The sequence below is a fragment of the Python bivittatus genome, unplaced genomic scaffold (assembly GCF_059951505.1).
Source record: "Python bivittatus isolate LINGU-HERP-01145 unplaced genomic scaffold, Pbiv_v1 ctg000020_np1212, whole genome shotgun sequence".
NCBI classification, from domain to species: domain Eukaryota; kingdom Metazoa; phylum Chordata; class Lepidosauria; order Squamata; family Pythonidae; genus Python; species Python bivittatus.
The window spans coordinates 100,924,623-100,952,490 of NW_028277030.1; the positions used below are offsets into that span (position 1 = coordinate 100,924,623).

Here is a 27,868-nt window from a genome sequence, read left to right on the forward strand (position 1 = left end):
TGATACTTGGAAACAAGCTCTTAAAAAAAATGGTTCATTGACAGTGTAATCTCATTTTTGTTCCTTTTTATAATTTAAGCTCAGCTGGCAGTAACACTGTGTAAACTAAAAAAAAGCTTGGAGCTGCAAAGGTAATCCATTTTACGTTTTATAGCTCCTTCAGGGTCCTGTATATTAATCGTCTAATGGCACTAAATCTTGTAAAGCAGAAATCTTCCAAAGACGCAAGTTCCAAACAAGACTTATAGGGACTGTAACCATATTTATTGTTTATGGTTTTTCAGAATAGAGGAAACCTGGTATAGCATAACATCCCCATGGAGCCCTCTGATGTGTCCCTATAGCTCAAGCAGGATCTTCGAGACAAGGACCAGCAATGCACTGCTTCAAACGATACTTATGTTACTAAAGAAAATGCACTGAGGGACTGAACTGTGCTAAGACATGTTGTGAATCATTCATTTCAGTAAAACGTGGGTAGTACATAACTTTCATTTATACATTTATAATCAAACACACAATTTATATTATATGTATATATGTATATATACATATACTAGATATAGATATAGATAAAAATAACTGAGTTAATCAAACACACAATTTATATTTGTGTGTGTGTGTGTGTGTATTATTATTATCTCCTTTAAGCCAGGGGAGCATCTCCCTCTTGTGAGAAGACATTGATCTCCTCCCTTAACCACAGGACCAATGTTGTCTTACTTAATCATCCAGGAGGGGTGAGGGATGAGTATGTAGACTCTGGCTGTCATCTCTCCATACATCCTGTCCATATCCTCAAGCAGTTGCCAAAGTTACATTCCTATGACATGCCTCAGCTGTGGAGAACAGGTCAATATAGATCTAACTGCTTTGTCTGCAAAGGGTATACAAATTGTTCCCAATATGCCACCAACTGTCCTGGCTCCCTGCCTGTGTGTGTGTGTGTGTATGTGTATAAAATAACTGAGTTATAAGTAAAAAAATGTCAGGGCCACTCACAGTTGTGAGTTGGGCAGCCATACAAGTTAAATGGGTGGGTGGATGGATGGATGGATGGATGGATGGATGGATGGATGGATGGATAAATGAGGATAAGAATAATTCATTAATTGACCTATGCACAGAACATATTCAAACCAAGGGGCTGTGTCTAAATAGAAGATCTTCCAAGTCCCACTAGTTATAGGAAACTTTCTTAAGAAGAAGGGAACCTTTAGATGTATCCAGTAAGTATCTGCTGTGTGCTTATAGGTGGGATGTCAGTTAGAACACAAGAGGAGGATCATACCATGTAAAGAATAAGGCCTGTTTGAATTCTTATTCCACAGCAGAAGAGGCAACCGTTTTGAGAGTCTTTCACATCCACAGGCCAACATTGCTCTGTTGTACTGTGCATCATTGCCTTCACTAAGATGTTGGAGGGAGGGAGCCAGGACAGTTGGTGGCATATTGGGAACAATTTGTATACCCTTTGCAGACAAAGCAGTTAGATCTATATTGACTTATTCTCCACAGCTGAGGCATGTCATAGGAATGTAACTTTGGCAACTGCTTGAGGATATGGACAGGATGTATGGAGAGATGACAGCCAGAGTCTACATACTCATCCCTCACCCCTCCTGGATGATTAAGTAAAACAACATTGGTCCTGTGGTTAAGGGAGGAGATCAATGTCTTCTCACAGGAGGGAGATGCTCCCCTGGCTTAAAGGAGATAATAATAAGATGTTTAGTGAAAAAATCCACTCTTGACCTAGGAGACATTTCAGGGAAAGATAATTGAGAAGGAGGTGCAAACTGGTTTTCCAAGGAGCTTCAGGAGATGAAACATCAGAAGCAATGTCTGGAGTGCCATTGGAGAAATACAGTGAATCCAACCGAACATGAATAAGAGCCCATATTTGGGCATACATCATGGTAATAAGAGTGGTGAAATGCTGTTATTTTCCCATCCTTATTGTGTCCTCCAATACCACTTGGTGCCCCTGTTTAGAGTGGCCTGTTTTCTGCTTGAGGGGGGCAGGCTGCAGGACTGTGTACAGGGCCAAGGTGAGAGGTATTCATGCTATCTAGTGGATAAAGTTAAGATTTACTCAGAGTTGGGTTCTAACTGGGCAAGCCCAAGAGAGTGGCTTAGGATACAGTCTTGTAAAGTTATCTGGACTGAATTTGATTCTGTGACTCCCAAGGAAGCGGACAAGGTTGTTTGGCCACTTGTTGGTTACACACTGGTCCCTCTTGGGTTGTCAAGATGGCCTGGGAGGTCACAAGAGTGTGGATTCATGTGATGATATCATCCTCTTTGAGGGAGGGGGTAACCCTTCTGGCCTTGAAGGAGGTGGTGGTGTGGCCCTTCTTAAAAGGCCATTGCTAGACTCCTTCATCCTAGACAATTATCATCCAGTTTCCAATCTTTTCTTTGTGGGGAAGGTTGTAGAAAAGGTGGTCAGACAGGAGCTACAAAGGAGTTTGAAGGAAACGGTTTATCTGAACCCATTTCAGTTGGGCTTCTGACCAGGATATAGTACAGAGACACCATTGGTTGCGCTTGTCAGTGACCTTTGGCAGTGCAGAGATGGGCTACATCCATCCTTGGGCTCCTTGATCTCTCAGTGTCTTTCAGTGCTGTCAACCACCATATCCTTCTGGACTGGCTGTGGGCGTGAGGAGTGGGGGGCACTGTTGCAGTGGTTTGCCTCCTTCCTCAGTAGTTGTTTTCCTGGCAGTGTTGATAGGAGGGGAGAAATTGCACCCGCAGCCCCTCACGTGTGGTGTATCTCAGGGTTTGATGCTCTAACCCCTCTTGTTTAACATCTCCATGAAACTGTTGGGTAAAATAATCCATCAATTCAGGTTTTGGTATGCTCAGTATGCAGATTATACTCAACTGTACATCTCAGCCCTGGACTGCGCAGGTGAAACTGTCAGTGTACTACCTAGTAGCTGGAGGCTGTTCAAGTCTAGATGAGGAGGAACAGACTTTGGCTCTATCCTGATAAGAATAAGTGGCTATAGCTGTTTGTCCTCTCCCCCCCTGGGTTGGGGATGTTTTCACTACTGGGCTTGGATGGGGTTCCACTTTCCCTTTCATGACTGGCGCACAATTTAGGAGTCCTCCTGGACTCACAGCTACTGCTCAATGAGCAGGTGGCAGGTATGGCCAAGAGGTTCATCTTGGGTACCAGTTGCATCCATTCCTCAACTGGGAGGCCCTTCAGGAGTTCCACCCTTAGTCACCCTGCAACTAGACTGTTGCAGTGCGCTCTACATAGGCTACCACTGAAGATCATCCAGAGGCTACAGCTGGTCCAAAATGCAGTGGCACAAGCTGTAACAGGCACTTCTTGTTATTCCCCTGCTACATGAGCTGTATTGGCTACCAGTTGTCTTCCAGATGCAGTTAAAGGTGCTGGTCATCACCTATAAAGTCCTTCATGATATAAGGCCTGGTTATCTGTGGGACTACCAGTGGGTACATTCAAGCAGAATGGGTCCCCTCCAGGTCCCTTCAGTTAAACATTGTCATGGGTCCAAGGAAGAATGCTTTCTGTGTCATAGCCTCTGTCCTCTAGAATAGCATCCCCCCCGGAGATATATATGGTGCCCACTCTCTTAGCGTTCCAAAGACTCTTAAGACCTGGCTCTGTTCCCAGGGCTGGGGTTCATGTGTTAGTAGAGCCCCTGTCATTTCTTTTTACTGTATGGCTGTTATGTCCAGGTTGTTATGTTTTGTGGTTATGGTTGTTAACTGTTTTAAATTGTATATTGGATGTTGTAAGTCACCCAGTCTTTTGCAGTGGGGCAGCTATAATAAATTCAAATAAATAAATAAATAAATGGATCTAGATGTGAATTAGGATCTTTTGAAAAAAATCTTAAAATGGATTGTTCTGAGGTGTTCCTTTGCATCCTTAGTCCTGTTTTGTTTTACCTGCTGTGAGAAAGCTTGCAGATTCATGATATTTTATTTTCCCTTCTTCCAATTGTCTTCAAATTTCAATTAGCTACTAGCCTTGATCTACATACTAGATCAAGTGAAATCATTTATTATACCAAAAAGCCAGAAAAACAATAAGATAAAGCCTGGTGAGTGAGAGACTGAAGAGAGAGAGAGAGAGAGAGAGAGCAAAAGATAATGTAAGAGGTATAACAAAGAATTAAAATATAACAATAGAAAGTAAGGAGTACAATAATGGTAAAGCAGAATAACATAAAACACCAGTAAACAGATGAAAGTCAAAATCTTCAACTATAAGTAAGACGAGTAGAACAAGCAGGGTTAGTATACAGCCTTGCCTTACCCCTCTATAAGTTGGAACAGCTTCAGAATGATGGCCCCAGAGGTTATCTGGGAGATCTCTGAGAGATCTCAGAGAGGTTAGAATAAAGATATTGGATAAGTAAAAGTAGCCCTTTGTCAGTAGTCAGTTGTGTTAATCTGTCCCACAATCTCTCCCTTGGAATTAAATCAAAAGTTGACTTAAAGTCAGAAGATGCAGCAATGGCAAAACTAACAGTATATATTCACAATAGAAGTCTAACCAAATTTAAGCAAGAATGGTTCCCATACAGACAATGCATCACCCAGCATGGCAAACATAATCACTTACAGTCTGGCTTCTAAGGGGGCCTAAATGTCTACAAATATTGTAGATTAGCAGATGTATAAAAAGGGAGAAGTTAGAAACCCAATCGTTCTTTTTCCTTTTTCCTTTTTCCTTTTCCCCTTTCTTTTTCTTTCTTTTTTGGTATTTTAATTGTTGTTAAATTTGCTTTGCTTATCTACTTTTTCCTTTTATTAACATGTACATTTTGTTAACATGTACAAAAAATATCAAGTAACAATACAATAGAGACCTTAACATGAAGTAATCAGCTCAAGACTGAAACTTTTATTGTACAACAAATACTTTGATACAATCTGCAGCAGTCCCGCCCCCTCCCCCCTCCCCACAATGTTATATTCAATTCTGGATGAAAAAGTCAAATAATACTAATAAACTACTTCTGAAATCAGCAGCCTCATTGTGACAAGGAATTTAGCCTAGCATGTATCCTGGCCATTCTACTTTTTTTTTTTTCCTCTTGAATAAAGATGCAGAGAGGATTTTTCGTAAAAGTGTATGTTAACAGTAACTGAATAGACTTTCCGAAGAAGTGTGGGAGGGTCCAACCACAGAGACTGCAGAGGGAGCAAAGGCACCAAAACACCACATCTTGGTTTGTGTGTGTGCAAGTATGCCCTTCATTGTAGACCTATATAGAGGATTGGACTTCTTTGCACTGCAGAAGACAAGCCAGCTGATGTATCTAAGATTTCATTCTTATCTAGTCAAGAGTCATGTTTAAGAGTCTTCTGTCAGTTTTTGAATAAAGGGTTAAATGTTTAGACAGCTGAGATTTACAACCATGTGTTGTGTGCAGCTTGACAGGAGTGTTTTTACAATTGTTTCTTCCTATGCTAATTGACTAGTAGTTCCCCTAGGATATTTCATGTTATCTCTTTAGCAAATCAGCACTGTGTTAAGGTGAACTTTGCAAATAATAGCAGTAACCCTATAAAAGAGGCTGTAAAGCAGAAAACCGTAGAAGGTGTTTTGTTTCTCATACAGTATTAAACATGTAAAGGATTGATAAGGGAGCATTTAATAAATCAGCTTGGGTGATACATTTGTTTGGAGTTCTTAGCTTTTTAAGGATAGATGCTGCCACTCTCACAAAAGAATGTTGTGAATGCCTTTAGACTTCCAGAGGTATTACCACAGAAGGAATCTTACTGGTGTAGAAATATTAGTATATATATTATAACATAAACTCTGGGAATTGTTTAACCATATTTATATAAATCCATGTTTCATTATGAAATGCTATACCATGGCTTTCTTTAAAATAATGCTTAAAATGGCTAAAGTAAAAAAAAAGTCATAATTAAAATATTAAGATTCATAAAATAGTTCATCAGATTAAAGACACCAATAAGAAAAAAGTAATTGTAGCCACTAGATTACAGGTAGTCCTTGTTTAGCAACCACTGTCCGGACCAGCAACTTGGTCATTAAGCGAAGCAGTTGCTAAGTGAAACTGTGATTGTGCTTATGATCTTACTTCAGCTTTCCTTTGCTTTACAAGCCTGCGAAGGTTGTAAATATGAGGACTGGTTGTAAAGTTACTTTTTCATCACTGTCATAACTGTGAACAGTCATTAAACGAAGCAGTCACTAAATGACAAGTACCTATAAAATTATTTCATCTGCAAATCATATTAAATGCCAAGGGATTGTCTCAATAAAATTGTTTTTAACAGCTGGCAGAAGAAGAAGAGGGATGGAACCAGTCTGGTCATTCTCTCTTCTGAAAATTCTAGAGCATAAAAATAGCTGCCAGGAAGGTCTCTTTCTTATTCCTGCCAAACATGCTTACAATAACTGCAGTTCCTAAAACCCAGGAAGGCTCATACTGGATAAAGCAGTCTTTCAGTCTGTCTAGTTCCAAAGGATGTAGAACTTTTCAAGTCAGAAGCAATTATATCAGAATAGGTTTTAGACAGCCAGTGAAGCTGTGGCAAGGTCAATGATTTGGTTACAGCATTCTTGGCCAGTTGACATTTCTGAATACTTTTCAAAGGCAACCCCTGTAAAGTTGTTACTGTAGCCATTTTGGGATGTTACAAAAGCTTGTCTTGCTCTATAAATTCTGGATATAGAAAAGAGAAAATTTGTTTTTATGTAGTGATGTTTATTCACCGAGGCAAGAAATTAATACATATTTGCATGCTACATAATTCAAAATCAGTCAGGTGGACATAAGACATCAACATAGGTATGATTTACTCTTGATAAGCAGCCACTTGTAATGTAAGTATAGTAAGATCAATAACTAGTCATTCCTAAATTTGTTAGATTTTGTTGTGTCAAATCTGCAAATGATTTTGATCATACCAGGACAGTGGCATGGAATTATTTTATGGGAAAATGTTAACATTAAAGATCCATGGGAGAGATAAAAATGCTACCAAACAATTTTCAAAAAATTGTTATTCCTAAAGTCTGGTTGGATCAATTTATCCTTTTATATAGAAACTAGTAGATTTTGCTAGTATATATGGAAAAATGACATTGCTTATAGATAATCAAATGTTTCATATTTAGGAAATATATGCAGGCAGTGATCCATTACTAACATGACTGGTGTTTGGCTCCATTAAGAACAGGCATAAATTTAGTATTGGAGTGAAGTGCAATGCCTTGTTCTTTGATTTCTGTTTTTATTTGGCCAGTGGTTGCTGATGATTGCTTCCTTGGACTGGAAATCTGTCTACTAACCAAAAAGAGGCCTCCTCATGTATGCACGTCCTCTGAGGGAGGGATCATTTTCACAGACAGGTTTTAGCTAAATCCCTTCAGTTGTGGATGTCAAGTTGATTTTCCCCCCATCACATCTTAACTCTGGCCTCTTCTGTTTCTTCATGTCCTTGGCTGAATTCTGTAGTTCTAAGAAAGAAAGGATGCAAATAGTGTGGTACTTAGACTCTGTGGAAAGCAGCAATAATATAATTATTTCCTAAGACTTGGCTATAGATATTGGAGCATATGATATGCCCTGAATGATAACTGGAAATATGTAGGGATGTGTTGCACCCATTTGTCTTCCAGAAGAAAGTGGTGTGTTTATGTATCGTATACATTTGTACCATATCATCCAGAAAATTAATATATTGTGGGCTGATTGGGAAATACAGATGGATCTGATTGATGTTCCCACTGGAATTACTGAACTGTCTTCTTTCTCAGGCACAATTCCTGCAAATACTATATGTCGTTTGAAAGTAATAGGAAATAGGGGCTTTGTTTCAAATCATAAATATGTTGGCTTATTCTGAAAATATGCAGATACCTCATCAAGACTGTTAATCTGAAGGTAGAAAGATCATTTCGTAGAGAAACGAGGTGTGGGGAATACCATGGCTAAAACATTTCTAAAATCCTGCACCTTTCTGTCCCTTCCAATAGAATTGATACAATATGTTGATATCATCATCATCATCATCATCATCATCATCATCATCATCATCATCCTCATCTTAAATGTTCAGCACTCAAATATGCCAGTACAACTTGGAATTTGTCTCAGGCAGAATGTAGCCTGCCAGGCATGTATAGTGAAGTATGAACTGTTTGATATCCTCCCTCCCTATTTTTGTAGTCTCAGGCTGCTTTTTTTTTTTTTTTAAAGTTTGCCATGCTTATGTAGCTGGTGGTATTCAGGTGATTTCTTCAGAACATTTGGAGCTATGTTAAAGAAAATGCTTAGTTTGAATCAGGGTGACCCAGCATTGGTTTGGAACTAGAGTATTTTGAGCTGAATTTCCAGCTTAGGTACATGTTTTCATGTAAGTACCCTATATCTGAAATGGAACCAATAGAAATCTGCCATAAAGTGTTATAAATAAGATAAATGTTATATGGCAATGAGTGTGGATGAGTACTTTATAAATTAAGAATAATTTATTTTTTATCACAGAGCCTTAGATTGCACAATGCTAAGATTTGTGATATGTAGTCATTTAGCTCTCATCATGCTCCTGGGTTGCTTAATCTTGCACAATGGCTTGTTATTTGCATTGTTAACCTTTTATGTTATCATATTTTAGTATGTTGTGGGGGGGGGGATTCTTGTTGCTGTCAGGAAGTTTTTTGTTATAGGCCAAATGCATCCCATGAATTTTAGGTCTGCACTACTTACTTTGGAAATGCCGTTGATAAATATTTATCCCCAGATCATACCCAAATATTGCCTTTTAGAGTTTCTATTCATCACCTTAAATTTAATTTGAGCAAGAACAACATACCTAATGGTATCATGCTTATGAAGGAACTCACTTTTTTGTTTTTTCCCTGGAGTTGTGATAAAATGTATCTACGAAGAAGGAGGTGATGTGATGGAATACAGTAGAGCATCAGGTTCTCAGGAAGGAGGGAACCACATTCCAGGAAGGGGGGCGAGACTGGAGACAGCACAATCTGGTGCAGCAGTGTAGGAAGAGGAAGAGATTTAGGATAACCACTCCCTAGAATCTCCAAAGGTATATCCACTAGGTTAGAGTAGTACAGATTTAGTCTGGCAAGATTCTGTCTATATGGTGTAAGCAGTAAAGGAGCTGACTATGAATGGACTGTTTCCCTGTTGTTCTTGAGCTGGGCCTGACAGAAGTTGATGACAGCAGCTTCTGGCTTTTATTTAGCTTCCTGCTTAATTTTTGCAACTAATTCACTTTGCTTTCTGACAGTTGGAGTAGCATGAAGTGAGTTAGGGAAGAACAGAAATACATGTTCAGTTAGCATAATTGCTTTTGCATCATAAAATTGACTTTGCATATGTGAAAGCAGCTTGAGGATGATCATCCCAGGAGCCTAATTAAGTACAGAGAAAAGTCCCTGTTAAATTAATATCAACAATAGTTGAACTGTGAAGTATCTTTTTGGTCACCAGAAGGTGGTCTCAAAGAAAGAGGCAAACTCTACTTCTAATTAGAAATAGAGGTTCCTATGGAGGAAACCTCTCTTCAGTATCATGCATTAACTTCAGTCGAGTGTGTTCAAGTCGTTCTTTATTGTGTATTCTAATATAGCAACAAAAATTTGCTATTGCTAGGACACAATTTGAGCACAGTTTAGTAACTCTCATCATAATTCTTGGGCTATTTTCTTTCCTTCTAAATCAAGTGGCCCAGCTGGATCCATCTTCCAGTGACCAGAAAAGTACTTCACAAAGTCTAGCTATCGTTTATGTTCACAGGATATGGATCTGACAGGAAAGGGTTCCTTTAACCCGATACTGCTAACTCTGACTGTCAGTAACTCTCCAGAGATTTGATCGTCCTGTTTGGGGATGCCGGGGACTGAACATGGACTGTCCACATGTAAAACTGCCTCTGTTATTAAACTATGGTCTTACATCTTGCAGTATTAGATCTTCTGTAATGGCTGAGAAAATATATTTGAAAATACAACTATGTTTACACTTTACATACAGAACTGACTTCCAGCTTTTTCTAACCTCATGTCTTAAATAGGCTGACTGGGAGTTCTAGGAGATTGAACTCCAACCATCTGCTGGCTTCTTTCATGTACTTCAAGAGGGCATCGCCATATTCCAGCTTCTTTTAAATATTATTTTTAAACTTTTCAGTGACCACAATTGTTCTGCCATCACTATATTTACAAAGAAAGCAGGGTGTGAGAATAAAAAGTAGCATAAAGTTAGGTGCACGCTAACTTACCATTACATCAATAGAATGTAAGTCTAGAAGTTTTATAAATAGAGCTTGCCCAGGCTATAGAACAAAGTCTACTGGAAGCCAGTGTATTGCCTATGCAATTAATAAATTAGGTTTGTGTGGATCAAGCAATACTCTTTAAAAAAGAAAATCTCCATTATGATATATATTTTTGTCATCAGAGGGGAAACCATTCTGTCAAGGAGCATCAAGTCAATTTACCACAGCAAGTAATTCAGCCTTTACTCGTAAACTTGAGATTCACAACTGCCTTCTGGAAGAAAATTGTTTCCTTTTCCAGAACATTTCCCCTGTCGACAATTAAGAAGAGTTATTAAATTTGGGACAGCTTTCAATGCTCAAAATGCACACACGGTGCACTGAGGGAAAACTCTACTTTCTGCTTCCTCTTTCTCAGTTTGTCTTTCCCTGTCTGGATAAATTGTGATAGCCTAGGAGTTGCTGTAATTTGTTTCAAAGATAAATTATGTGGCAGTTTATTCCAAAGGACAATTGGGTGACTAATCTCCCGCCATTCCTGTTATGCAGCTGTACTAAAATACCAATCAGGTTGGCTATTTTAGCAGGGAAACCATTTAATTTTTTTTTCTTCAGCATAAGAGAGCTAGCTAATGAAATATTTGTGACCCTCCTGGCATGTGATAACATATTTTCCTATATACAAAAGCCTTTAGCCAGCTGTAGCATTTGATTTGATTTACAAGCTCATCCAAGAACAAGATAAATGATGACATTAACTCCAGTTCTAACAGTTGCCCTCCCTCCTCGTTCTTATATCCGCATACAGGGACTGCTTGAATTCTAGGCACCAGTCCATACCTTTAAACATTTAATACCAATAAGGTGTAATTGACATAGAGTTCCAGCAAACAGGCTCTATTAAGGGAACTACTTCTAAGAAACTAAGTTTTTTTTGTGAAACCATGTTCCATCAAAAGCTAAATAAATCAAAGCCCTAGCCTAATTGTGTAGTTTTACAGCATCGTTTCTAGAATAGTGGTCCCTTTTGTATAGGCTTTAAATGCTTATTGATTTCTCTGGTTCTAGACGATACAAGGGAAAAATATGATCCCCCAGAAGAACTAAGAGCTTAGCAACTGGACACTAACCTACAGTTGTTTGTATGTCACCAACACAAGGATTTTCATAAAGCTACACAAACCCCACAATAGTTGGACTTAAGGCGGGAATTACATGACGAATCCTTTATTTTGCTGTGGCCCAGTACTGCCTCCTAAAACAAATTATAAATTGCCCCCTTGCTGAGAGAATAGATGGAATACAGCTTTTGTTACCCGGAAAACCCTCTCCCATGTAAAAGGAATCTGCTGGGGAGGATTTAAATTATCCCTTTTTTTTTTGGTTTATAATACAAGATTTTGAAGTACATAATTAAAAACCATTTCAGGCTATAATGCCATGTCCCTGGAATAGTTTTTTAGATTTCCACTGCAAAGTTGGAAACTTTACTGTGGAGTCCTTGGTGCTCTCTGAGCTTGGTTGTTTGCTTGCCGATGTTTCATTACCCAACTGGGTAACATCTCCAGTGTGAGACTTGTGCTTGTTGGGTAATGAAAAGTCTGCAAGCAAACAACCAACCTCAGAGAGCACCAAGAACTCCACAGTCCAAGCCTGAGCTACTTCTGTTCTCTTCTATGGAAACTTTACTTGGTGGGGAAGAGGGGGGATTCTTATGCCTTGCTACCAGCCTCTGCCTTTATAGGTATGGAAATGTTTCCTGTTGAAAACATCCAGTGCTTTGGGAGTAGGGTAGGAGGAACTTTGAATCTCAAGCTGTCTCAGCCTTTTCCCATGTTCCTAGTTCAGGAGAAAGTTTAGACCAGCCAAAATAGAAAGGCTGGACTAGTCTAAATATGAGCAATATTGTTGGAGGCTACCAAATGCAGTTGCTGCCTTACTTCTGTCCTCCTGGTCTGTTGCTATTAGGACCCTGAATATGAAAGTCAAGTTTCACCATGGATTAAGAATGCCCTGCCTATGTTTTAGACCATAAATTTACTTTTTTAAAAATTGTTGCTTTAATCTAGAAGATAGAATTTCCTGGTTAAAAAAAAAAAAAAAACCATTATGAGCAAGAAGTCCTTTTTAATACACAAAGAAACAGATCTTTGTAAATGAAAGGTTTCTTACACAAAGCAAAATTTCTTTAGATAAAAACTGAAGAAGAAAGAACATGTAATATAGCATAAAGTGAGTTACTGTGGTTTTAGATTTTATATTTCTGAAGCAGCAGCACTGGGCTGATGTAGAACTTGGCATATATGGAGTCCTTGGTGCTCTCTGAGCTTGACTGTTCGCTTGCAGATGTTTCATTATCCAACAAGGTAAATCATCAGTCTGAATCATATATCTGGCATATAATTGTAGGCAAATATATATTGGCATATATTTCATATACTGTATATTGGCATATATTTCAAATATATTGGCATATATTTATGGGCAAAATGCAGGACAGACATGAGATAAATAACTATTAACTGGAACAGATGAGGGAGATTCCTTATCCTCTATATCAGGGAGAGAGAATTTGTTCTCCAGATAGTGCTGAACAATATCTCCTAGCAGCCCTGGCTAATATGTCCGGTAGTGAAGGAGATCAACACCACCTGGAGGAAGGTATTCAAGTCAGATTAGTGAATAACACATTCTTCCTCAAGTTGATGTCGTCCACATCTCTCGGACTATAGAATTTTCAGCCAATATGTGGAAGGGGGTCATTTGGATGGCATCAGGTAGGAAAGAAAATACCTATAATTACAATAGGAACTTCTAGAAGGCTCAGAGAAAAAGGTTGAACTTCTAGAAGGTTGGGGAAAAAAAACTTTATAAAATATATGAAGAAGAGAAAAGGAAAAAAAACAACATGCTTTTAAGCCTGTATGAAATTGTGGGGAATTGTACGGTATTCTTGATTTGGAGATAATACATTAGGGCAAGTTGTAAGTGTCTGTAATATAACAGTTACATGCAATAGCAAGTGTTTTAGTAAGTTCGCTTTGGATACAAAGTCTGTTTATTTCTTTGTTTTTTAAGAAATTTATAAAAATCAACATTTCAACTAAATTGATGTTAAACATAATATGTAGCAAAAGCAGTAAACCAAAAGAATGTTAAAACCATGTTATTTCAGTAAGCCATTCTTTGTTTTTTGAAAAGGCAAATAAGAACAGCTATTGGCCCTAATCTCTTAAATAAGGCTCTTGAATAAAAGCAGCCTGAAATAATAATTGCCTCAGAACATTTGAAGGGCATCAAGTTGATGATGATGATGTTGATGATGATGATGATGATGATGAAGAAGACACGTAAAAAGTGCTTTAATAAAAAAGTGAAAGAAATACAACAAAGAAAAAAAACATGTTAATATGTCATAACAGTAAACAATTACAATTCTATATATACTAATGCAAATATTATTCAAGTGTATATATATTTCTAATACATTTATATGACTGTTTTTTTTTTAACCTATTGTATTTTGTATAATGAGTCCCATATTTATTATACTTGTCTGTACTAAGTCTACACCTGTAGGCAATCGACTCGTAAGTGGCAAGTGCAATCAGGACTTCAACCCATTGAATAAATGGGGCCATACATTTATCTTTTCAATGCTGCAATATCAGTCTTTTGGTTATAGTAAGGGCACAGAGAATCCATTTACATTGTCCAGTTGTCAAGTGCCATGTACTAGGTATATAGTTCAAAAGAATATTATCCTCTGAAAATTTGAAGGTCATCAGGTTAAGGAAGATTGCCTTAAGGATAATCTGAAGTTTGCTAAAATTAGCATTGCTAATAAATCCTTCCAGGCAGATCAATCATATTTTTAGTACAAATCCTGATTGTTGGAATATGTAGAGTAAAAATAATGGGATATTCCTCTGAGCATCTACATAATAGTTTTGGTACTATTAGCAGCCTAACTTGACTTAAAACTCAAGAACAGGTGGCATGTTGTCTGGCATTTTTCTTTTTTAGAAATTAAACATTACACCTTTATAATTAAATATGTGAGATTATTTCCTTATTTAATAAGGCTGCAGCAAAGTTTGGTGACATATGGTTAGTTGAATGTAATGCTATGTTGACACCACAGAGAACTCTAGGCTGCAAATTATTTGACTGCTTCTTACATGCCAATCAAATACTATTTTTTATTTGGTAGTAGAGAAACTGTTTCCACTACAAATAGTCTGATTCTGGGAATAGATTGATTTTAAATTTATATAGAGTCAAACCTCTGGTGTACTGGGAAACTTTGCTTGCCACGATTGGCACAAAAATTGGAAGTCCATAAGCTCAGTTCCACCTTTCAGGTTCTAATTTGCCTTGGAATCCCAAAACATGTTAGAAATAGTGTATAATGCTCCTTTTTCAGGGCTGTATTAATAGTATTATGGGAAACACCTGACTAAGATTTTGACTATATTTGCAGTTGATTGATACTAATACTGGGTTGCATTGTTCTTTTCTATCACCTGCCTTTTCATTGCATGCTTCTTGGACAGGACAAGTTTACCGTTTCTGCACGCTGGAGGGGACATGGCTAATGGACGAGAATTCCACCAATCCATGGAGGAACATTTCTGCATGTATGGCTCCCGATGAAGTAAGCATACAAAACTTTGTTTGCAAAACTTATTGCCAGTGTGCTCCACTCTGCTCCCAATAGTGTGGTAGCGTTTTAAAATAAAGTTTTCTATTAACAGTAACAGAGCATGTAATCTTCTGTTAGTTCCTCTAGAATGATTTGGATTGTTTCACAATTCTAGTGGGATTGAAAAAAGGAGATGTGACATAATATTCTTGTTTGTTATGTCTGTCAGGCTTGTAATACTGATAGCTGCAATGAAACTGAAGATAGAAGTTGAAAAACTTTAAGGAAACCATTTGAGTGTGTGATCATAAAAGGGAGGAAGATAATACACTGACAAAATGATATAATTTCTTCTGGTTTCATCCTCCAGGAAGATAATGATAAAGAGAAAGGGAAATTGAATTGCATCTGGTGAAATTTGTGTCTTACTGCATTTTAGGATATTTTATTTTATAGTGTGTTATTTATTAATTCTGTGCCATCCTGCATCACATGTTGAGTGGGCAGATATAACAATTGTCGAAAAAAATAAATCAATACTTTGGAAGTAATTGAAATGGAGGGAGACATCTGCCTTTTCCTGCTGTTTTTGATTGTTTGCCCTTAACTAGGCTAAAGTAACTAAAGAAATTCCTTGCTATACAGATGGGTAATTACTGTTAGTGAGCACCTTGATAAGCAAAAACTGCAGAAATTCTGTGCTAAAGCAGCAGTTGAAATCTAATATTCTCTTGATGTAGAATAATGTTGAGTGAGAATTATGGGAGCTGAAGACCTGTGTACCAGAGAGTAACAGGTTGAAGAAGACTGGATTAAACAAAAATAATTTAGAATACTAAAACTTTATGAAAATTATCTTAGTGGAATGTCTAGTAGAAATTGGGATATTGAAATTGGGATATAGAAATTGAAAAGCAAATGCTTTTTAGAGTACATATAAAATATCTTCAGCATCTGCAACAAAATACTTTCTCACTGATCTTTAAAACAAATTTGTAAGATGGGGTTGTATTACCCCATGTTATAGTTGGGAACTGGTGGTAGGAGTCACCTTATGGCTCAGGTGAAATACTCACTTCCTAGTATGCTATGAACTTGGTATACTCTTATGAAGGGCCACCTGGATCATACCAAAGTCCTATCATTTGTTCCCAATGTTGTCAGCGAGAAGCTTCAAGTTGGACAGGAGCACAATAACATCTTCTCAGTTATGTCAGTTATGTCTCAGTTATGTCAATTATGTCTCTAGCAACTCTAGCAACTTTTAAACACAACTGCTTACTTGCTGTGGTGAGATTATTCAATAGGTATTGGAAGAATACAGATGAAGAACAGGGGGTGGAAGCTATTTTGAAAATTTAAGCTAATATTAATTGAAATGCAGGAAATTCCCAAGCTTGCTTCCCAATCTATTCTTTTGGATATGCCATTGCTGTAGACTACAGGTAGTCCTTGACTTACAACCATTCATTTAATGACTGTTTGAAGTTACAACAGCACTGAAAAAGTGACTTATGGCTGGTTCTTGCACTTACGACCGTCACGAGATCAGAATTCAGGTGCTTGGCAACCAGCATTATTTATGACAGTTGCAGTGTCCCGGGGTCACCTGATTGCCATTTGCAACCTTCCTGGGGGGCTTCCAACAAGCAAAGTCAATGGGGGAAGCTGGATTCGCTTAACAACCATGTGATTTGCTTAACAACCACAGTGATTCACTTAATGACTGTGGCAAAAAAGGACATAAAATTGGGCACAACTCACTTAATGACTGCATTGCTTAGCAATGGAGGTTCTAGTCCCAGTTGTGGTTGTAAGTCAAGGACTACCTGTATGTTCAGAGAAACTGAATTGCTTAATACAAATGCAGGAGCATTGTTGTTGTTGTTGTTTCTATTAGCTGTCTGTGAGATTATTTCACCATTGTTTAGGAAGCTGCCAAGAAGACAGATGCTTAATGACAGTGCTTGATCTTTTAGCACCTGTTTCATTTCCATAAAATGAAGTCCTTTGGGGATAGTGATTTAGAAGCCCTGAATGCCATGTTGTGTTCTGCAATGTAAATACTTTATTTTTCATGTTAAGCAATATTCTCACTGTATATTGTAGAGCTATATATAACACTAGAATGAAGATTATGCCTTTAGATTTCGTTGGAGTTGAAGTCACATTTTGCTTTACAAAAGTAATCTTTTAGAATAAACCTAGCTGCAAATGTTGAACTCAAATGAATGGTCACTATCTAAAAATTATGCAGTCGGAGCTGCTTAAAATCAAAAAGAAGATTTGCTATTGGCATATGGCTTTCGGTTTTTCTTTTCTGAACCATAAGCTCATCTCAAGGAACCTAAAGCTAAATCTAAGATCCTAGTTCAAACTCATTAAGTTTCTCATTCTTCAGTTGAAATCAGCTTGATTAAGAGAGAATGCGTTGATTTGAATATTGTGTGGTTGATATGTTTGGTCAGCTTTGTCTGTGTTTCAGTGTAAAATTATTGGCTTTGCATATCTGTCTGCTCCATTGAAATAAACTATGACATAAATAAAACAGGAAGAGTCCAATAATTTTATTTCAGCTCTTTCTATGTTATCCCTTTCAGGACTCCCCAGGAAGACAGTTGTTATTCCTTTCTGTCATCTACACCACTGGATATGCTCTTTCTTTCTCAGCCCTTGTAATAGCAACTGGCATCCTCCTTGGATTCAGGTAACCCACATTGTTAAAAAGAGCTGTGAATCCTAGCATATGAACAACATCTGATACCTGATACTGAACTTCAAAAATTAAATGTAATAGGATGAATAGCTAGAAGTGGCATAAAAATTAAGCCTCAGCTGATAGTTGGGAGATTTTCAAAGTATGGGATTAAGAGAAGTATATAATAAGAAGTGAAGAAGAAGAAGTTTGTCTTAGATGGATCTGTGGGAAAGGGAAAAAGCTGCAGTACAAAAATACCAATAAACCTAGACATTCCTTTTAAACTGGACACAGCTAAAAAAATGCTGTGGATATTCTGTTTTATAAATTGGCAGAACATTTTTTGCTAGATGTAGAGACAAAAGAACATTTTTTAATTAGAATTTTGTTCTGCTACATACCTGCTTTTAGATATGGTTTGTTATAAGTTGGTAAAGATAAGGAGAGGAAGTCTTTCAGGTTCTGAAATAAAGTATTGCTTTATTTATCATCATAAAGTGATGATAGGTTAAGTCACTGAATTAAGTTTTTCTTGTTGACATGTTAAGGTTTCTGTTCTCCTAGCTTGATTCTCAGAATGAATTTTCATTGTTGCTTATTGTGATCCCTGAAGTGAAATCATGCACCACTTATTCATGCAATTCTTTCTTAAGTGCTATATCAGTAATAGCCCTCTCTTGCACTTTAAACAATTGCTGGTAAATAGCATGATTTCTCTTGATGGAAATTGATGCTTCTGCCACAACCTCCTGCAGAAATGTGCAGTGCACAGTTAAACATGTTTTATGCAGTAGATTTTTAAATCTTTACCCAAGGGATTTAGAACTCAATCTAAAGACTCTGTTTTTTAAACCCTTTACTCTGACCACTATAGAAAAACGGTCCCCCAATAATATCTCAGTTCTGCATGTTTTTTAGTATTAGCAGTTTGCCTTCCCTTTCAGAAATGAGAGCAACCCACACAGCTGTGTTTAAATGTAAAGTGTAACTGGCTCATGTACACACTTCAGTTTTGAACAGAGCTCCCTTGACAGCCATTACCGTCTACACATTTTCAAGTGAATTAAGCATCATAATTATATTTACAGGCATCTGCATTGTACCAGGAACTACATTCACTTGAACCTTTTTATCTCGTTTATCCTACGTGCTGTGTCCATCTTCGTTAAGGACTCCATGCTCACATGGATGTACAAGACAGCCCCTCATCAACAACAGTGGGAGAGTTTAATTTCCTACCAGGTAGTATGATAAGGCTAAAAATATTTTTCTAAACAGAAGCATGTGATTGCAATATATTTGTATTAAGATGTGCAGTTTCATTTGGGAGGGAAAGCTCATTAGATTTACATATGAGTACAAATCAAAGGACTTAAAATAGAAATCACTTTCAGTTCCCTTGAGGATAGGATTTCTTCTTCACTTCAATTTTCTTTTGTTTTCCTTTTCTGAAGTCCAAAAGCAACTGTAAGGCTTAGATCTTCCTTAAAATGATAAAATCTTCAATTATAACATCTCAAAAGATGTCCTTTTAACCACCATCCCAACAAATATAATTAGAAATACCCCTCCAACAGACACCTGTTTCCTCATAAAAAAGGATTGAGATACCATGATAATACTGTCTAGTCCCATTCCTGTTCTTTATAAAAAAAAAAAAACACACACACACACTTTAGTCTGAGAGAGGAACCAGAGTATAAAATGCAATTGGGAATGCAGTCATTTCAGAAGAAATGGCAATTCTTATTTTGTGGAGTCCTTGGGGTTCTCTGAGCTTGGTTGTTTTCTTGCAAAAGTTTCATTACCCAGCTAGGTAACATCTTCAGTGCTAGAATGGAATGGGGTTTGCTCTCTGTGGCATGCCCTGCCAGTGTTGGTGTTGGTGGGGGTTTTGTCTTGTTTTGTTTTATTTTTTCCCTCTGGTAGTTCCTTGATTAGGGTATTGTTTACTGCCTGATTGTATGTCTGGTGATAATCTTGGTGTTAATCTCTGCTTATCTGGGTGATGATTGCTGGTGAGGGGATGTTCTAGTCTTTTGTTTTCCTCTCTATTGTCTCTTTGGAATAGTGTGTAGATGTTGTTTATCTCTATGTGCCTGTTGATGGCTGCCTTGTCTCAATAAGAAGCTTCCAGGAATTCCCTCGCATTTTTGGATTTAGCTTGGTCTAAGATGCTGACAGTTTCCCAGTTGAAACGATGCTTAAGTCTGTCCATGTGTTGTGAGATTAAGGAGTTTTCATAATGTCTTCTGACTGCTAGTTGGTGTTCATGGATGCACTCTGCTAAGCTTCTGCCTATCTGTCCTACATAGTGGTTGTTACAGTCCTTACACTGTATGTTGTAGATGACTCCTGTTTTTTCTTCTCGGGCTACTGGGTCTTTTGGTTTCTTAAGATGTTTTGGAGGGCTTTAGTTGGTTAGTGTGCTATGGAGATGCCATGTGGTTTTAATAGTCTCTTGGTAGTTTCTGAGACGTTTCTGATGTATGGCAGTGTTATCCTTTTCATAGCTTGTGTTGGTTGTGTTGTAGTAGGTTGAGTGGTCAGGCACCTTTTGATAAAGTTGCGTGGATATCCATTTTGTAGGAAGGTGTTGTATAGGTGGTCTGTTTCCTTTTTCTGCTGTTCTGGGTTGCTGCAATGCACGTGTGCTCGTTTGAATAATGTTCTTACACAGCTCCTCTTGTGGGAGGTTGGGTTGTTACTTTGGTAATGGAGTACTTGATTAGTGTGGGTTTTCTTTCAATAGACTTGGGTTTCTAACTTGCGGTTGTTTCCTCTGCTGATGAGGATATCCAGGAAGGATAGCATGTTGTTGTTTTCCTCCTCTCTGGTGAATTTTATTCCTTTGAAGATGTTGTTGTTGGTTTCATGTGTCTTCCCTAGTTGTTCCTTTTTTATTATAACAAAGGTGTCATCTACATACCGGATCCATACTTTAGGTTGTATGTGTAGCAGTGCTATAGTTTCTAGGTGTTGCATTACAATCTCTGTTATGAGTCTTGACAGTGCTGATCCCATGGGTGTGCCTCTGATTTGTTGGTATATTTGTCCATCAGACTGAAAATAGGTAGTGAGGCAGAGGTTGATGAGGTCCATGATTCTGAATATTTCGATCTGGGTGTATTTGGTTAGGTCGGGTGTGTTGTATAGTACTACTGATATGGATTCTTTCACTAGTTCTGGGTTTATGGATGTAAAGAGTTTTGTGACATCAAATGGGACCATAATTTCATCTTCATCTATGTGTACATCTTTGATTTTCTGGAGGCACTGTAGTGAGGAGTTGATAGAATATTCATTCTTCTCTGTGAGATGTCCAAGCTTTTTTGTCAGTTCTTTCACTGTGTAGTATGTTGGAGTCCCTGGTAAAGATACAATTGGTCAAAGAGGTATGTCAGGCTTGTGTATTTTTGGTCGTCCATAGAAACATGGGAGGATGGGTCCACTGCTTTTCATCTGCCACTGTTCTTCTTTTGTGATCTGGCCTTTCTTGGTTAGGTCGTTAAGCGTTCTCTTGATTAGGTTGTCTCTTCTTATTTTATTCTTGATAAAATTCTTTTATTCTTGATTAGGTTGTCTCTTATTTTATTCTTGATTAGGTTGTCTGATTAGGTTGTCTCTTCTTATTTTTATACAAAGTGGTATCTTTGGACAATAGCCTATGTTCTGAGAATTGCAAATTGACAGAAGGAGGACACACTCCCCTTCCAAAATCTCTTCAGTATATGATGAGGCATAAGAGCTGCAGTGGAAAAAGAGAGAATTTGCATAATCTGGCAGAGGCAACTTGAACAAGCAAAGTTTTGCCTCCGCCAGGCATCTCTGCATCATTTAAGGCACTTTCCTGGCAGCTTCCACGTGCCATAACCCATATTGCTCAACTGAGGCCTTATATCTAGAGAGACTTCTTTTGCGGAGGGTGAACACAAAGGAAGCTGCAGCTTGGGTTGGGTTTCCCTCTGGGCTTATGGTTTCATACCTGCATATGAAAACATTATAGTGCTGCAAAGCAGCTAAGACAGTTGAAGGAGTAGCTGCTACTGAATTTGATTGTTTTCAGCCTGTTGACAATCGCCAAAGGTGGTTCTGTTATTAAATTTGAGAGAGAAGAAGCATTGTGGTTTCATGTCTCTTTACATTGTTCCTGCTCTGCAGCACCTGAAGTATTGACTCAACTCTCTGCCCTCTCAGGAGTCTCTTAGCTGCCGCCTGATCTTTGTGATGATGCAATATTGTGTGACTGCAAACTACTATTGGCTACTGGTGGAAGGAATGTACCTGTATACTCTGCTAGCCCTCTCGGTATTTTCTGAGCAGAGAATCTTCCGGCTTTACCTTTGCATTGGCTGGGGTAAGTCGGTTTTCCTCCCCCTTTTGCAAATACAGTATTTCTTGGTTTAGTATTCTAGGAGAAGGGAAATGGGAAAAAACACTGCTTTTTATTACAAAGAAATATTGAACTTTGGATCTACTTTCTCTGCTTCTAAACCCGTACAGAACTTGTCAATAAGAATATGATCAGAAATTAATGCAGAGCTCTTTCTGAATTCTCTGGTACCGGCAGTGATGACGATCATTTGCTTTACTTTCAATACTAGGATTACTAACCTCTGGGGATAATAATGAAATGAGCCAAAATAATGTCTTGACTTGTAGGGTATACTTGAGCTGTGTATTTACTTTCAAAGAGAAAATTCTGTAGATTCCTTGTAGTGAAATGTATATATTTTTCTGGACACATGCACATGGCATTTCACAACATGCATTTTGTTTTTAATATATTTTAACATCTTCACAGCACATGATAACTATCTTGATACTAAAAAACTGTATCTATCTATTCTAAATATATTAGTAGTAATTGTCATGTAAGTAAAACAGTGGAAATGTATTAAGGGTAACAAGACTTTTGACTATGAAGTCTCTGCCTTAGGAATGTATTGGTCAGTCTAAAGTGCTGGGAAATACAGGCCAATCCTGAATTGTACTCACTTCAACATAGTCCTGAATGAACTTACAGTTACTTGAATTCTAGGAACCTTTGATTGTTCCTTGAAACTTTTGTAATTGCTCACTTGGCCAATCTTTCACAGTTATGAAGGCAAAAGTCCGACTTCAGCCTCTGAACCAAACTTTTGATTCCTTTGGCCATAGTTCAAACATACCTAAGGCCATTTTCTTAATGTTCTTGCCACCAGTCTAAAATGGCCTTGAAACCAATGTTTCTTTGAGATCTTTCCTCTTGGGACTCAATACACCTTTCTCCTCCTAGCTGATGTTTGGTCCTGGTGTTTGCTGGCATAAAACTATGTGTGATATTTTTTTTCATAATTACCTTCCTGCCTGAGGTCTAATCCACTGTTTCATGGCCCAGAGGTTTTTTTGTTATGGTTACTACCATGTTGCCTTATATAATCAGGCAAATCTTTAAGATAATATATAATGCTTCACTGTAAACATGCAGTATCAGGTAGCCTGTCATTTCATTAATCAAGTCATTTCTAAACAGTGATATATTGCTGCACACGCCCAGAATATACAAGACAAGCTTCCCAATATGTTTTGGATTGTAGAATCAATGTAGATCTTTAGTTTAATGCAGTCCAACCTGTGTTGTGTTAAATGCCAGTGGGTGACATTTTTAATATATGTCTTGAATTGCTTTGACAGAGCTTTTGCTCTTCTACAGATTCACATTCCTATGTAAACATTCTAAATGGGTGCAGTGGTAAAATTCATGTAGGTGATCAGCTGCATATTATTTATATAGCTCTTCCAAATGCACATGATATATGGAGGATGAATACATTATGTTGTGTCAAAGCCAATAAATAATGAAGTATTCATATGAAAATATATTGGACAGTTCTAGTGAAGTTTCATAGATCTAATAACAACTTACTTACTGCAAACTATTTAAAGTCATAGAAAGTAGAAAGCATGCAAAATGGCGTGCTGTATATAAAAATTATCTAACATATTTCTAAACAAGTTGAAATGGGGGGGACCTCTATTTTCATAGTTTAGCAGAGCCCCAACTCCATTACAAAAGACATAGAAGGCTGACCTGAAATATTTTTGATTGCATACTGTATTTAGCAATACTTGAATTCAGTAGTTGCCGTCCAGGATGCTAACTATATACATTCTGAACAGAGGCTGTCTAAGTCTCTTGTGAGCTGGAAACAGAACATTACAGAAAGCAAAGGGGACTGTATAATTTGTTTACCACAAAGAATCCAAAATAACCTTTCAGTGCAAGGAGTTCTGAATCATGCACAATTACCCTGCTCTGATCAACAGACCTTTTGAGTACTGAATGTAGTTATTGTCTACTTTCTTTACTGAAGTGATACTGCTGTAAGGCATAACGTTTTAAATCCCATTTTATAGGCAGAGATGAGGATACAGAGTCAACTGGTTAAAAAAAAAAAAAAAAAAAGAGTTTGTCCCCTCCTTTTCAGTCCAGCTTCTGATTTCTATAAGAAAATATATAAAGTAAGACTTCCTGCCTTCCAACTATCCGAATTGCCCAGGACCGCCATGTTTTTTGATGTGCCATTTTGCAACAAATCCCAGGTCCTAAATAGCAGAAGTCACTAAATGATTTTTGAACATCTCCCTGGTGTTCCACTCTCTATTTTTATTTTCCTGTTTTCCGTTTTAGGAGATCATGCTCATTTCATACTCAGCCCATGGGAGTGGGGGGGGTATCTTTCTCATGTGGTTAGAAGCATAATCTTTTTGTAGTGAAATAAACAGAAAAGGAAACTGGTAATGTAACAGATGCTGTAGCAGATAACAGTGCTCAAATAATCCTTTAGAAGTTATTATAAGGGTCAGGTAATATTGGACAAGTAGGAATTGTCTAGCATATATACTTGCATTTAAATCTATGTTCATCATATACTGGTATATAATTAGGTATGTAAGCTAAGGGGTGCTGTGTGTTAGTAATACTTTTTGGCTTGCTGCATATTATAAAATTTGAAGGAATAGTATTTGTCTGGAGGAGTTTTGTCAACATTCTTTACAGTTGAATCATAAAAATTGTGTTTGGTCTCTGTGAGTTACTTTAGTTCTTTGTATTACAACACACCAGTACTATTCACTTCCTATACCAGCTTTTTAGGGATGATATTTCCTAAATGTATTTTGCCAGTTCACCCAATTTATATTCATCAGTAGATCTTGCTTCTCAAAACTGTTTCAGTTCTGTTGCAGTTTGAAGATGTGTTTGTTAAGAATTCCTTGTAAAATAATTTAGAAAAGTGTATTGGTTTCCTAAGAAAAATTCACATTCATAGTTTTTTGAATTAAAGAGAGAGATAATAAAGTCAAACATCCTGCCTAGATGATCTTTCTGAACTCCTGGTCTTATCAATAAAAAAAAAAAAAACATGGCTTTAAACAGTCAGAGTTAAATAATCCTTTCTCAGGGCCAAGAGGAAGTGAGAAAATGCTGAATTATATACATTACAGTTTTGTTAACTGGAATATCCTCCCATAAGATTTTTTACCATCTTCAGGTTCTGGTCACCCATGAATAATTAAGTAGTTATACAGGTAGTCCCCAGTTTAAGAACAAGTTAAGTTCCCAAGGTCCTTAATTCCTTCTTAAATTCCTTAAGTCAAATTTGTATGTAAGCCGGAATAGTATAATACTGTATAAGTAGTATTGTGTAATGAACTCAAACAATTGGGTATTTAACTAAAATCACTGTGTATTTAACTTAAATTTTGCTACAATAAGCTCTGTTCTTGACTATGGGTGATCTGTAACCTGTGCGTTCTTAACCTGGGGACTTCCTGTATTTATATGAAGATGTAGATGTTGCTTTTATGTGGGGAACTTTCCTGAGAAGGATTTCCTTACATGGAAAAATGTTAAGGCTATAGCATAATGGTTTCTTCACATGGAGATTTCTGCAGGGTTGCCTGGGCTGATGCTGTTTATCTTAGCCATATAGCTCCAGTAGAGTCTCAATCAATTTCCATGCAGTTGTCTTTTGGCATGGGCTTAAAAGTCCAGTGGTACTAATCAGAACTGAGTGATTTATTTTGTTCTAGGTCCTGTTATCTCTCATAGCTTATTAGCTAATGCAAATTACTGTCTGAACGAATTGCTTGAATGAACTGCAACCCCTTTGTGACACAAAAGCTTTTACTGCTCCTTGTTTAATCATCATGCCTTGTAATCATAACTTGATACTTACGTTATTCACCTTACTCTCTTTTAAGATAATGCAGAGCAATAGGGGAGATATGCCACCCTCTTATGTTTAAAAGAGAAACATCATGGGAAATTATATTGTCTTAATCTTCTGTTATCATTCAATTATTTGACTGGGGGATGATGCCCAAATTATTAAAAAATAATAGAGAAGAACATAATGATTTCTCCCCATGCTGCTGAGAATGTTCTGTATTCTTCACAAATCTGCTTGCCTTCCATGGATCTCTGATCTAATTCCTGTGTACTTACGTTATACATTTTTTAAGATCCCACTATTTCCCCCTTATTTTACTATTACTATTACTGTTACGTTAACTATTGTGTAATTTAAATAGATAATTTAACTTAGCATGGATAGCATTGGGTTGATTACTGTCTGGGTCATGCAGAAAACCTAGAATTATCACTTGAACAAATATAAAATACAAAAGAATTTCTGGAAAAGTTACATAGGAAAGAAAATGATTACTTGAACTTTTATACTCTAGCGATCTTTCCATTAAGTCCTATTATAAATAGATAATATTTTCAAAAACTGTTAGCATTTCAGCTAATACTATGCAGTATCCTGGAGTTCTGTATATAATTAAATTCACTTCTTGCTAGATGAAACATTAGGCATAATTCTGCTTATGAATGAATTGGTAGGTTCTTGCTTTTATAGTGCAGAATCCTAGCTTTTGATTTCATAAATAAAATGTACACACTTTTATTTTTCTGCAGAATGACCTTGGAGGCTACTAAGACACATCCATACATATCAACTATATAACAGATAAATTTAACAAAGCACTGTTCCCAGTGCTCTCCTACTGGTGATGAGTATTTAGTAATATGAAATATCAAGGCAGTGAAATGGAAGATAAGTCTTAAAACCTAAACAGACAGTCATGTAATTTAATTTTGATTCATTTGAAGTAATTTCTTACAAGGAATAGAAAGGAAAACTCAGAGGACTTTCTCTTTTTGTACTGGTAAAAAATTGCTAATGGCAAATTGTTTTTAAAGTACTTCATTGAAATGTTAACAATGATTGAAAAATGGATATTATTAGTTTACTATGATGTTTAGTAGAATAAGCTCCATAAATGCAATTTGGGATGTGCATTTTCTCCTTCAGTATAATGGGAAAACATACCCATTCAAATAAAACATACTTAATTTTTTAAATCAATTATACATTGTATTCCTTAAAAACATATTTGAAGAGCTTGTTAGCTGACAAGAGTATGAAATTACTTCAGAAAAATGAAAATTGTGGAGAAACTTGATTTGTTACATAGACCACAAAATTATAGTTACAACATTTTTAAACTCAAATAGGGAAAGGAATGGAGAAAGAAGTTGAAAAATAAGCAAATTAATGTAATCGCTTTAATGTAGTCTGTGCATATGTGTATATAATTACTATTCACCCACCATTTAGCTGAAGTGCTTTTAAAACAAAGCCTTATGTAGCTTTTTATTCTATTATTATTCATGTTTTCATAGACAAAATCAAGAAAGGAACTGCTTTTGGAGCTGCTCCACCATTAGTAATAGATCACAAAATGATATTAACCTGTGTATAACTGGGAAGTCTCCTCATTTTGCCTAAAATAGCACAGGGATATCTATTATATCTTTTAATTATATTTTTAAAAAGCTTTTCTCATTTTTGGAATTTCCATTGCTCTTTGATTTTCATTTCTCCAACATTTTCTTTGACCTTGAGTAATTTGTTCTAACATTAGTAGTTTGTATAGTTCCTTTCTTTTGGAGACATCAGTGTAACTTTTTTTTCTATAGCATTCTGTATTTCATGCTAAATTATTATGCATTCTTTTCTTTTACTTAAATAAAAAGTTAATATAGTAATAATATTTTCTTAGACTCCACCACCCCCAGTATATTTTTGATGTGATTAGCAAGTATTGGTTATCCTGTAGCAATTCTGCTTTTGTTATGAGATTTTGGAACCTCTCAACTGATTTGCACCCATAAGGACTCAATTGATAGCCCATAT

The 27,868-nt window shown here is 37.0% G+C and overlaps 1 protein-coding gene across 3 annotated transcripts in view; it reads left to right on the forward strand.

Annotated features, from left to right (window-relative positions):
- GLP1R (glucagon like peptide 1 receptor) overlaps positions 1-27,868 on the forward strand; it is a 139,595-nt gene that overhangs the window by 70,418 nt on the left and 41,309 nt on the right. For all 3 annotated transcript variants that reach the window (XM_088145429.1, XM_088145432.1, XM_088145424.1), the window contains 4 exons: positions 14,835-14,935; positions 17,524-17,630; positions 18,710-18,863; positions 21,819-21,978. In XM_088145429.1, coding sequence (XP_088001555.1) covers positions 14,835-14,935; positions 17,524-17,630; positions 18,710-18,863; positions 21,819-21,978 — 522 coding nt within the window. The remainder of the gene's footprint in view (positions 1-14,834; positions 14,936-17,523; positions 17,631-18,709; positions 18,864-21,818; positions 21,979-27,868) is intronic.